Here is a 13,626-nt window from a genome sequence, read left to right as displayed (position 1 = left end):
AAGGCGGCAACCCTGTTACACAGTAACTAAATATCCCCTCCTGCCATGGGGAGGGGGGAGGATAAACCTCTGCTCTGATTGGCTGATCACTCAAAGGATTCTGGGAGATGTGGTCCTCCTGCCTCAGCAGTTAGAGCTAGTGCAAGAAAGTGGTACTTTGGCGCTCCTTAATGAGGCAATTATAATGTGAATTAAATAAATTGTATTAAATAATAAAATGAATGTGCTCATTTAAATTAATAACCATGCAAATGTGTTTTTTTATAATGATATAGGTGATATAAAATCGCAGCTCAACCCTTTAAAGAGACGGTCCAATTCTCCTTAGGTAGATCTCCAAAGACAGATTTGGGGAGCGCAGATATCACCGTATGTGGAAAGAATACGACTCCTGCGGCTTTTTTGAAGCGAAACGCATAACGTCAAGACTGAGTAGGCCACGCAAGCTCCTGTGACCGTCCTGCACCCGCGGCACCAAAATCGTGATCGTCCGTGACCGGAAGAGACGCGGATGACCGCCGGAAGTGACGCGACGCAGTCAGGAAGCCTAGAGGAATCGGACCACCTTTACTTTCTACAGTATGTGTACACGCCACATTATTGAAATGTAAGTGCGCTATTATTCGTTATAATACAACATGTATTGAACATACAATGTTGCACTAAGAGTGAGATTTTTCTGGTTTGCATTGAGGGAAAACGCGCTGAGCCCACTTGAGCTGACAAACCATTTGGTCGTCCACTGCTGTATATTCACTGGGAAAGTGTGAGTCCCCATTTCTGTTTATACCCAAGATGTCTCCTATTTAAGAAACTACTAGACTATATATTGTTTATTCTTTCCACATACGGTGATATCTGCGCTCCCCAAATCTGTTTTAGCAGTTAGAGCACTGAATAGGAAGCAGTTTGCTTCAGGAATATACCTCACAGAAGCCAATGGGACAAGGAAAGAGATCACATGGCACACAGCAGCCAATGAATGCTGACACCCTGAGCCTCTGTGTGAATTGCCTGCTATCTGGCTTTTGATTCCTTTCCTTCTCAGCAGGGGCTTCTGGGAATTGTAGTCCTGCTTCTGATCCTATTTTGTAATTCTGAAAGCAGCAGGACCACAAATCCCATGATCCCTTGGGGGCGAATGACATCACCCAGACTTTAGCCAATCAGAGCACAGAGTCCCTCCCCCACATGCTGCAGCTGCCCCCAGGTAGGAGGTGATGTGTTTCTTATGTGTATGTAATATAGTTACACAGAGGCTCTGATTACATTAATCTCCTGTTACACTGTGTGCAGAGACCTGACTATTACATGGGGGCTTCATGCACCCACCTCACATGGGAAAGGCTGCTGCTAAATATTCTTACTGGGTGAGGGGCAGAGAAGGGGGGAAGCTGTGTGTGTAACATACATGGAAGGGGGTATGAGACCTGTTATTGCACCAATACACAGGGGACATGTTACAAGATTTTAAAGGTTTATAACAAATACAGAAACAGAAAATATTATATACAGAGTTGTGATATCTGATTGTAATGGATGTTGGCCCTCACACAGACTGCCCCCCTCACACAGACTGCCCCCCCTCACGCAGACTGCCCCCCCTCATACAGACTGCCCCCCCCTCACACAGACTGCCCCCCCCTCACGCAGACTGCCCTCCCCTCACGCAGACTGCCCCCCCTCACGCAGACTGCCCCCCCTCATGCAGACTGCCCCCCCTCACGCAGACTGCCCCCTCACACAGACTGCCCTCCCCCCACACAGACTGCCCTCCCCCCACACAGACTGCCCTCCCCCCACACAGACTGCCCTCCCCTCACACGCTGCCCTCCTCACACGCTGCCCTCCTCACACGCTGCCCCCCCCACACGCTGCCCACCCTAACACGCTGCCCCCCCACACGCTGCCCCCCCTCACACGCTGCCCCCCCTCACACGCTGCCCCCCCCCCTCACACGCTGCCCCCCCTCACACACGCTGCCCCCCTCACACACGCTGCCTCCCCTCACACACGCTGCCCCCCCCTCACAGACTGCCCCCCTCTCTCCTAACCCCCCCTTTACCCACACCCACCCTTTCCTCACCCCCTTTTCCTCCCATCACACCATGTCCCCACTCCCCCCCCCGCCTTGATGTGCTGGGCTCTGACGCACACACTCGCAGACACGCTTTGTCGGCTCTACTGGTTTTTATCACATCTCTCCCATCTCTCATTATTCCTATATAATGTAGCACATATTACAAGTTGGTGCAGGGGTGCACAATCATTTCTGGGGTGTGGGGGGTTACAGAGGCCCAGCTCTTCCCCGAAGGCATTTAAATGAAATGCCTGGGATTGCGTGAGGCCGCTGTAACTTCACTTATACTACCTTCCAGCGACACGTCGCCATGACAACCCGGCATCAAATGAAGCCGCGGGGTCGCGTTAACATGGCAACGTGACATCACATGTCCCGTGGCGTCATTTGGTGCTAGAGGTGAATGGAGAGGGGGGTGCAGGGAGAAAAGTTTGCGCTTCCCTGTGCTAGTGCATGATCCTGTCCTGTTTGAGGCTTCTAGCTTTCTCCATAGTCTCCCAAGCTGGTCTCTGTCTCTGCCTACCTCTCACTTCTTGATATTGCTGTAAGGACAAGTAAAGTCATATCACTAACTGCAGAGGTCACCACCATGTGCTGAAACGCTTCCACAGGATCCAGAAGCATTGTTAGAGTATCTGAATAACTTGTTGGTGATGAACAATGACAAGAAGCAGATCACATTCCTCACATCTGTATCTCCAACTGTAAAGTGTCACAGATCGAGAGGACCCATAGTCTTTCTCTTCTGTACCTCACAGTGACACAGACAGAAAAAGCCCTTATTGCTTGAGATCTGTAGATCTTACCCATTCTGTTTGCTTCCAGAGCCCTCCATGGAGCATCTGACTAACTCGATGATGATGGACAAGAAGCAGATAGCTCAGGGAATCTTGAATCACACCATGGACATCATCTACCTGCTGACTGGAGAGGTGAGGGCGTCTACAGAAGGTCATAATGGCACCCCTCGTATCTCCTTCTGTATATAAGGGCCCTGCAGTGCATCTGTGTGTTTCTTTGAGATTACATCTGTACCTCACACAGAATCCCCATGTTTGTTGAAAAGCACAAACATATCCGCAATAACTGTGAACAGCATCTTGTTAAAATCACCACAACAGTATTATCTTTTAAATAAAGTAGCACAGATTACATTTTAGTGCAGGATGGTGTCTTGTTTGAGGATTCCTGAAATATGGTCACTTTCCTCATAGTATTTCAGGTTGGTCTCTCTCCTATTATTGATGTGATAGGACAAGTACAGTCACTATTCCTAACTGCAGAGGTCACCAAGTGAAGAAACACTCCCACAAGGACCAGAGCTCATTCTTGGAGTTCCTAAGTAACTCACTGATGAACAAGTACAAGGAGCTGATGACTCCCTCATATCTCTGTGCCCAGGACATACTTGAAAACGAGAGGTAACTCTCAATGTATTACTTCCTGGTAAAATATTTTATAAATAAATAATAAATAAATATCTGTCCCTCCCACTGCAAAGAGACACAGATAGATATGCCCCACAGTCTTTCTTCTCTGTACTTCAAAATGCACAGTGACACAGACAGAAAATGCCTTTATTCCGTATATCTGTACTTCTGACAACTCCCATGTTATCTTTTGTCCCAGAGCCCATTATTGGAGCATCTGACTGACTCTCTGATGAATAATACAATTAATAATGAGAAGATGACTGAGAGGATCTTGAATCACACCCAGGAGATCATCTACCTGCTGTCTGGAGAGGTGAGAGCTGCTGTACAGATGCAGCGGCCGTTATTCGAACACATCAGGCGTTGTATACCTCGGAATACCCATGTCATGGCGCGGGATTTCTTTAACTGCCTTAGGACGCGAGTGCAGAAAATTGCATTTTAGTGTTAAACAGTGTTAAACACTGAAATTGACACAGTAGCCCAGTACTGTACATATTACATTTCATTGCACAAAAAGAAACAGAATCCATGCACAAACAAAGCAACTGCGATAAGCGTGTGTGCCTGGGGGGCGAATGGCCACGTTAATGCCGCGTGGAGTACAGCAGCGCACACGAAAACGGCTCCTTAATTTGTTCGAATAACGGCCGCTGCATCTGTATAATGTCATAGTGTCATAGCGTGTATGTGTGTTACTTTGAGAACCGATGTCCAGGGACAGATGCAGTTATTCAATGACAGAGCCTGGTACAGACAAGACAACTTAGCGCATAGGGAGAGCACAAGATAATAAAGGGACATGACTATGTAGAAGGAGAGAACAGATAAAGTTGATCAACCATGAGTTTGGACACAATAGAGGATTTTGCTAGTGTGCGTATAGTCCCATTGATTGGCTTTTGTCGGAGATGAAATTAAGGACTGACCAGCCACGTTACCAAATACTGTCAGAAACATATATCACCTACTTGACGAGAACCAATAATTGTGGAAAGCCTGCAAGAGGCGAGACCTACAAAAAACAATCGATCTGGAATGCGCCGGCCGCATGTAGAGTGCAATCACGGAAGCTAAAAGTCAGAGAAAGGACCTCACAGAGCTCCGGCGCATCCAGACATTCAAAGAGGTCTTTAAACAAGACAACACGGGCAAGGGCCAATTACTGTCGAAAAGAGCCATGAAATTTGAGAGAGCCCATATTGAAGACGAGGAGCAAAGGGACATGGCTGCATCCACCGCTGCCTCTGCACGTTGGAAAACCAATTTGGAAGCAAACTTAGAGTTTTACATGTAGAAAAGGAAGCAGTCGCTGCTGAAGCCCAAGGTGAGATCTTTGAAGAAGCCGGAAGACAAGATGGCGGGGAGCACTGGAGAAATCCAATAGCTTCAGAAGATCCAGCACGCCAGAGACTATTTAATAAGTCATGCCAGTTTGAATGCCAGTCCACCATCTCTACCCGATGAGGAGGGTATTTCAGATGCCAAAGCTATGGAGACTCACGTGAATTAGAGGAGCAGCATCTTCAAGCATAAGCTACATCTATCTCAGTGAACCACACACATGTTTACGGATGCAATCCAGGTACGTTAACACAGAGAACACCCTTTCTCATACTTACACACCGTCACATTACATCCACTGCACGTAAGAGACGACTGCAGGGTTCCCCTCAGCAAGGACTATTGCACATAACGCATACCCAACACACACACCAAAGGCATCCAATAAACCCTTCTCCACCTTACGGTTCAATGTTGTGAACCAATATGATGGACAGAGCAACATACCCAACTACAACAGCCCACATCTTCAGCCCTAGGTACACCCACCGTATCTAGTACAAGCTATTTAAAGAAATGAAAGACCAGTCACAAGATACAAAAATACTAGAGCACCTATCTCAGTCCATATGACACACGTGACGCCATCAGAGTAGTTTTTCCTGAAAATTGCCGGGTATCCGGTGGAGAAATAGAAAATTTGCAAGGCCGGGTACCAAGTACCCGGGCCAGACAGCTTTGAATTACCTGCAGCCGGCAGAAGAGTTTGAGGAGAACCACGGTAACATTGTGGGAGCAACGGCAGACATCCTGGTGGCGGTGGCAGCAGAGAACATCATTGTTGAACTAGTGGGAGCAGCGGAACACATTCTATCACAGCCAGTGCCGATGGGAGCCGGGGAACATTACCGGAGCAGGAGCATTAATATTGGTCAGCCAGTTCCTTATCCTTCGCAGCGGTCCTCATCACCCTCCACCTCTGGCTACAGGTAAGTCTCTTCTGCTGGTCTGCTCCTGCCGTTCTCCAAAATGAGGACCGAGGGAGCAGAGTAGAACGGAAATTACCGGACACCGGGTCACAGCCCCCTGGGTAATTTCTGGGTACCCGGTACATCACCGCCATAGAGGAACCCAGGAGCCTATTCAAGGAACTTGGAGTTTGCTTCAAATGCTGCGCTTCCACAAGTCACCTCTTCAGAGACTGTAAAGACGCTATCAAATATACAGAGTGTGACAGTGACATGTAGCAGCTTTATATCCAGAGACAATTAAACCTAACTGACTCAAGGCCCCCAACCCTGTTTCAAAGTATGGCGGAGAGGGAGAAGAGAAAATAACACCACCATCAGTCACATCCAAGTGCACCAAGGTTTGTGGAGAAGGAGGTGATGCGAGATCCTGCTCTAAAATATGTCTTGTAGTACCCCCCGAGTGACAACCTGAAAGGGCTGTAAGAGTGTTCATAATCATTGATGATCAAAGCAACTTATCTTTAGTTAGGTCAGAGTTCTTTGACTTGTACAATATATGAGACAATGCTTCCCCCCTACACAATCAGAACATGCGCAAGACTGATGGAGACAACAGGTAGTAGAGCAAATGGCTACATCACGTGTGCCATAGATGGTAGAATAAAGATACCACTCCCTACTCTATACGAGTGTAGTCAGATGCCAGATAATAGCGAAATTCCCACACCAGACATGGCACGTCATCACCCTCACCTCAGAAGAATAGCTGATCGCGTCCCACAGTTAGACCAAGAGACCCAGGTCTTACTACTGCTTGTCAGGTACATCTAGAGGGTATACAAAGTCCGCAAATAGTGCAATGGATCCCATAACACCCCGTATTCCCAAAGTCTTGACCTGGGATGGGTGATTGTGTGTGATGTATGCATTGCCAAAGTGCACAGACCTGACAACGTCGATGCCCTATAAACAAACATTGGATAATGGACGTGCATCTCTCTTCAAACCAAGGCCTTACCACTTCGACATAAAAGTAGGGCTTGGCAACAAGGAGAAACAAAGGCATTTCACTGAAAGTTACAGAGATATCTTTACATGAGAGAAGTGTGGAAATGATCTAGGATGTACAGCATTGCAGACAACAAAAGACAATGATAAACCAGCTCCATCAATGGAAGACAGATTTACTGAGGATGATGGATAAAGACCTCTTTATAGACGAATCAAACAATTTGGTGACCTGCTTACATATCGTTCACACAGAGGATTTCTCCCGAACAACAGGGAAAAGGCCCTCTCTAGACTTGCTTCACTGCGTTACAACTTGGAAAGGAAGCCAGAGACAAGCGTCACTTTATGGACTTCAGGCAGAAGATATTCGACAGTGGTTAGCAGAACCCACGCCTCCACTGAAGGAAGGTGAAGAATGCTGGTACCACCATTATTTGGCGTTTACCACCCCCATAAACCTGGTCAAATCCGGGTTGTATTTGATTCAACTGTTCAATTCCAAGGAGTCTCTTTAAACTATGTTCTCATTACTGGACCAGACTTAACGAATAGTCTTCTAGGAATGTTAATCTGCTTTAGGAAGGAGGGGGAAGGATCCAAACTGGAAAAAGACGGTGCACAGACAAAAAAAGGTAACGCTGGCCGTGATGACCAAGAACAATGTTTATTGATTAAAATCCAAAAACGTGGTGCTTGCAAGTTCTCTAACATGTTTCGTATGGATTAGGTGCTTTGTCAAGCCTTGTGATTTGAGCCGTCTGTGGAAATCCAGAACTGAGATACTCCATTGTCTCATTTCTGTTCATGTTCCTACAATAAAAACATCAAAAGTTCAAAGACTCCATTTTGTATGAAATAAGGAATCATCTGCCTGTCTCAATTTATTAAGCCTCAGTAATCCTGAGACAGAAATATAGATATATTCAGGCATACCCCGCTTTAAGGACACTCACTTTAAGTACACTCACGTGTAAGGACATATCGCCCAATAGGAAAACAGCAGCTCGCGCATGCGCCTGTCAGCACGTCCTGAACAGCAATACCAGCTCCTTACCTGTACCGAACCTGTGCGCAAGTGGGGAGACTATAAAGCCTGTTACAAATGCGTTATTTACATCAGTTATTCACATATATGATGATTGCAGTACAGTACATGCATCGATAAGTAGGGAAAAGGTAGTGCTTCACTTTAAGTACATTTTCGCTTTACATAAATGCTCCGGTCCCATTGCGTACGTTAATGTGGGGTATGCATCTATAAATATATAGATATAAATGAATAAACAGCGCCTGTTAAGGTGATTACCTGAATCGTAGTCCCCCAGAATCGCAACAAAACACCAAATATCCTAGACAGCACAGATGACCTATAATAACCACTAAATTGTGCAAATTTTGTGTGGTGGTGATGGCTCTGATGGTGGGTAAAATGTGAGATGTGACTAAATAATATATGGTAATCTATATCTATATAATCGAAAATCTTGTTTGTGAGTGTCTAGAGACCATTTGCTTGGTCCGTCGGTCTGCCCGCCCTCCCACGGCTCTCATTGGTCTGTGTATCTGCCCCCCCCCCTGTGTCCCGCCCCCCCCACGGCTCTCATTGGCCCCCAGACCACGCACTCTCCTGCTCTCTCCTCCCACAGGCCGCTCCCTTCCCCGGCTCTCACCCTTCCACGCCTCTCACCCTCCCCAAGGCTCTCACCTCCCCACAGCTCTCACCCTTTCCCAGCTCTCACATCCCCCCGACTCTCAGCCTCCCCACGGCTCTCACCCTTCCACGGCTCTCCCCCTCAACCCCCGGCTGTCACCTCCACACGGCTCTCACCCTCGCCATGGCTCTCACCCTTCCCCGGCTCTCACTGCCCCACGGCTCTCACCCTCCCCCGGCTCTCACCTCCCATAGGCCACTTCCTCCCCCCGGCTCTCAACCTTCCCCGGCGCTCTCCCTCACCCGGCGCTCTCCCTCACACACACCACACCCTTCCCCGGTGCTCTCCCTCACACGGCGCTCTCCCTCACACGGCGCTCTCACCCTTACCCGGTGCTCTCCCTTCCCCGGCGCTCTCACCCTTCCCACCCCCCCACACAGAGCACGCTCTCTGCGGCTCTCCCCTAACATAGGCCGCTCCCCCAGCTCCCCATCCCCGAGAGCGCTCCTCAGGCTTTCTCCGCCTCTCCCATGAAAGGCACAGCACCTCCTCACCGGAGCATCTCAGCCTCGCCGCTGAGGAGCCCGAGGTGCAGGAGGAGGGCGGCCGGTAACTGTAGGAAGAGGAGCGCGGCCGTGTGCAAGGTGAGTAAACGCAGGGGAATAAAGAGGGTTATTTAACGCGTCCCTGACTCCCCCTCCCCCTGCCCTTTGCCCGCTGCCCTCCCTCCCCCTGCCCTTTGCCCCATGCCCTCCCTCCCCCTGCCCTTTGCCCCCTCCCTCCCTCCCCCTGCCCTTTACTCCCCTCCCCTGCCCTTTGCCCCCCGCCCCTCCCTGCCCTTTGCCCCCGCCCCTTCCTGCCCCTCCCTGCCCTTTGCCCAATTTGCCCCTCCCTGCCCTTTGCCCCCTGCCCCTCCCTGCCCTTTGCCCCCCCGCCCCTCCCTGCCCTTTGCCCCCCCGCCCCTCCCTGCCCTTTGCCCCCCCTGCCCCTCCCTGCCCTTTGCCCCCCTGCCCCTCCCTCCCCTTTGCCCCCCCGCCCCTCTCTGCCCTTTGCCCCCCGCCCCTCCCTGCCCTTTGCCCCCCCGCCCCTTCCTGCCCTTTGCCCCCACTCGCCCCTCCCTGCCCTTTGCCCCCCCCCACCCCTCCCTGCCCTTTGCCCCCCGCCCCTCCCTGCCCTTTGCCCCCCGCCCCTCTCTGCCCTTTGCCCCCCGCCCCTCCCTGCCCTTTGCCCCCCGCCCCTCCCTGCCCTTTGCCCCCCCCGCCCCTCCCTGCCCTTTGCCCCCACTCGCCCCTCCCTGCCCTTTGCCCCCCCCCCACCCCTCCCTGCCTTTTGCCCCTGCCCCTCCCTGCCCTTTGCCCCCCGCCCCTCTCTGCCCTTTGCCCCCCGCCCCTCCCTGCCCTTTGCCCCCCTGCCCCTCCCTGCCCTTTGCCCCCACTCGCCCCTCCCTGCCCTTTGCCCCCCCCCCACCCCTCCCTGCCTTTTGCCCCTGCCACTCCCTGCCCTTTGCCCCCCGCCCCTCCCTGCCCTTTGCCCCCCCGCCCCTCCCTGCCCTTTGCCCCCCCGCCCCTCCCTGCCCTTTGCCCCCCCTGCCCCTCCCTGCCCTTTGCCCCCCTGCCCCTCCCTCCCCTTTGCCCCCCCGCCCCTCTCTGCCCTTTGCCCCCCCTGCCCCTCCCTGCCCTTTGCCCCCCTGCCCCTCCCTCCCCTTTGCCCCCCCGCCCCTCTCTGCCCTTTGCCCCCCGCCCCTCCCTGCCCTTTGCCCCCACTCGCCCCTCCCTGCCCTTTGCCCCCCCCCCCACCCCTCCCTGCCTTTTGCCCCTGCCCCTCCCTGCCCTTTGCCCCCCGCCCCTCCCTGCCCTTTGCCCCCCGCCCCTCCCTGCCCTTTGCCCCCCGCACCTCCCTGCCCTTTCAAATTCCAAGCGCCAAACCAACAGCGGCAAATTCAAAGATGCTCTGTACTGAATAGACGCAAGCCGGCTTCAAAGATTTTGAGTGAGAAAATGTTTCAAGTCCCACTTTTTGAGAACGTAGCGGTCGCGGCTGACATTGCATGCCGAAATCAGTTCCAGGAGTTTGTGAGTACCTCCCGGTCATTGGAAATGGCTCATACAGAGCTCATTTTTGTGAATTTCGTTTTAAGGACTATTTTATTCGTTAGCCCCGTTCCCAGTAAGTATGTTAACCCTGTAAATTGTGTTACATTGTGTGTATGTCTTTTCCTGAAATACATGACAATTTATTTTACCTCCTTGCTTTGCTCAATCAATGATCCCGATATAAAAGGTTTTGATTAACCTGGTCTCCCGTGACAGGTGAGCAAACTTTTACGCGCGAGCCCCCTTTTCATCTATGATATTAGTGTGGCCCACCCTGCCTGATTAAATCCAAATCCACAAGAGAAAAAACTTTATTAAATCGGTATCGATATACAATATAAATGTGAATACAAATACGGAAAAATACTTGCATAATTCAACATTTAAAATTTTATATGGGTTTTTAAAATAAATCATGGCTTCATTTCCTCTCATCCTGTCTTGTATCCCCTCTCCTCACCTCTCATCTCATACATAACTCTCTTTCATTCTGTAGGAATACATAACTGTGAAGAAGAATTCCCCCCACAGCAGCGTCCACCTGCTAACTGGAGAGGTGAGCACTGCTGGTGAATGTTACATTATACCAGATTCATGACTGTTCTGTCCCAAGCTCACTTTGGCAAGTGAGTAGAGGCAGGCAGCTTAACTCACTCCCTGTTGCTGCACACAGAGTCCTTATTTTCTTCTGTAATCTCTATTGTAGAACGACAGTAACAAAAAGGGGTGGAGACTGGGCAGGTAACAAATATAAGGGAGAGGTCAATTATATTAACTTTACCAGAGGAGATAGGTGAGGTGACGTCTCAAGATGGCTGCTGGCTGCAAGAGACAGTATGCTTGCCTGTTCAAGCAGGAAATATGTCAAGGAGAAACCATCAGCCAGGGGTCTTGGAACATACCAAATTAGAGCCAGTACAGTAGTTGCTAGGCAACAGGCAGACAGGGAGAGAAAGTAGTTACATTAGTAACAATAAACACTGGGGAGAGACAGCAGTCACATAACAGGGAGAAAATACAAATGGGACAGAATAATGACCCTTTACTGACCAATCTCTGGGAGTATGAAGACGGTCAGCACAAAACTCATGGACCTCACGATGTTGATGGAACAGGATGAAGTTGAATAAAGATTGAATAAAAAATGGAATAAAACACAGTATTAATGCATGACATCCACATGTGTGGGGGATGGGAGGGGGGGGGTGTGGGTGGAGGATATGATGGAATGGGTGATAGTGGATTTCCACTAAATATACAATCAAAGAAACATAAACATATAGTTTCAGTGACTCACACGGGCTTGTGTGAGACTTCGAACCTGACGAAGCTTACTGCGAAACGCGTTGTTCCCTGCCGGAGCTCATTGAGAGAGGGACCCAGCCGACCGCAGGACATCCGGTGTAGATCCTCTCTTCCGGTTCCACTGCCGGACGCGCCAGTGAGAGCAACAACGGAGGAGGAGATCTTGCAAGATCAAACCACGTGGCTGATGCTGGGCAACAAGAGTTGCAATTCAGTGTGAGTGTGCTTTTTGTTTATTAACCTTGTTTTATAACGTTTGTTTTTACAACGTTTATGCTTGTCTGTGTTTATGTTCATGTTTTAACTGTTACCAATAAAGACCTGTTATATTGCTAACCCTGGTTTTGCACACATTTTTTGGTCTATGGGCAACGGGGAGAGGAGCCACTCACACACTACACCTATTGGGGGATATTTTGCTGAGACGATTCCACATCACCTATACAGGCTGACATCACCCTCTGAGGGCAAGAACTCACATTAGGCCGTGTGAGTTTTATGTTTATTGTTACTCCACCATAGGAGTCTGCATTTACCAACTACAGTCTGCGTTGAGGGCGAAGTCTCACACAAGCCCGTGTGAGTCACTGAAACTATATGTTTATGTTTCTTTGATTGTATATTTAGTGGAAATCCACTATCACCCATTCCATCATATCCAAAAACCACCCCCCCCCCCATTCCCATCCCCCACACATGTGGATGTCATGCATTAATACTGTGTTTTATTCCATTTTTTATTCAACTTCATCCTGTTCCATCAACATCGTGAGGTCCATGAGTTTTGCGATGACCGTCTTCATACTCCCATTGCCACGTTAAGAAGGACACGGGGTTCCCTTCTTCAAGGTCAAGCAGCAGCCAAAAAAAAAAACCATCAAAAGGGCCAGTATATATTTTTATACTCTTTAACACCACAAACACAATTTTTACATTTTTGAATACTTCAATATATTACAGGCGTTGTATCATTTTCTAGCCACACATCCAAGGGAGCGCCCCAGTTCAAACATCCACTGACCAATCTCTGTCTGGACCTGTGTGTATTATTCTATTTTCTCTCTGTGATTCTCTGCATGTTCTTGTTTTACTGTCTCTTTATAAGTAATTACAGAATAAATTGGTCTATGTGAACGCTGAATGGCATTCTCTCTGTCTCAGGTACCTATAAGGTGTGAGGATGTTGCAGTCTATTTCTCTATGGAGGAGTGGGACTATATAGAAGGACACAAGGGACTTTACAAGGACGTAATGGTGGAGAATTACAAGTCCCCCAAATCTTTGGGAATCCCATTAAACAGGAGTTCAGGTAGAACTATGTTTTTAAAAAGTTCATAGCTTCCTGCTAGATTCAGTAGAAGTGACATACAGACAAAGTCACGTGTAACAAAAATGGTAGAGATGAAAATAAAAAAGGACGAGAATAAAAAAGAAACAATAGTGCAATTTGTTTCCAAAAGTTAATCAGTGTATTAACTAACATCCAATGGTTGCACTCACATTTGGGAAGATCTTTTAAGGATTTAGCATTTGAGGAGTCTATCATTTTAGCTCTCACCTCGATCACTCTCCTGCACAAATCCTCTAGGTTCACTCGGGCTGCAGACACAACTTCCCTATGGTGTAGTTCGGATTCCATCCTCAAACATAGTCTCCGAGATGCTCCGTCAGTGTGTGGTTTCACATGCACACTCAGTCATTATTGGGGATCGTAAAAAAAACGTCAATGGGGGTTGGGTAATTGTAGAGGGAGAAAGGGGGTGGCCCGGGATTAAAGGGGTTACACCCCATTTGGCC

General features: G+C 49.3%; 1 protein-coding gene across 1 annotated transcript in view; it reads left to right on the top strand.

The window, feature by feature from the left end:
- Positions 1-2,669: 2,669 nt before the first annotated feature.
- The window catches only part of LOC142471451 (uncharacterized), a 39,796-nt gene continuing 28,839 nt past the window's right edge, over positions 2,670-13,626 (top strand). The window contains exons 1-4 of the mRNA XM_075578253.1: positions 2,670-3,012; positions 3,710-3,826; positions 11,021-11,080; positions 12,991-13,138. Of these exons, the coding sequence (XP_075434368.1) occupies positions 2,914-3,012; positions 3,710-3,826; positions 11,021-11,080; positions 12,991-13,138 (424 nt within the window). The 5' untranslated portion in view covers positions 2,670-2,913. The remainder of the gene's footprint in view (positions 3,013-3,709; positions 3,827-11,020; positions 11,081-12,990; positions 13,139-13,626) is intronic.

Source organism: Ascaphus truei, chromosome 20 (assembly GCF_040206685.1).
Source record: "Ascaphus truei isolate aAscTru1 chromosome 20, aAscTru1.hap1, whole genome shotgun sequence".
In the NCBI taxonomy this organism is placed as follows: Eukaryota; Metazoa; Chordata; class Amphibia; order Anura; family Ascaphidae; genus Ascaphus; species Ascaphus truei.
The sequence above is the reverse complement of the archived record's forward strand: the minus strand, read 5'-3'. Positions and strand labels throughout refer to the sequence as shown.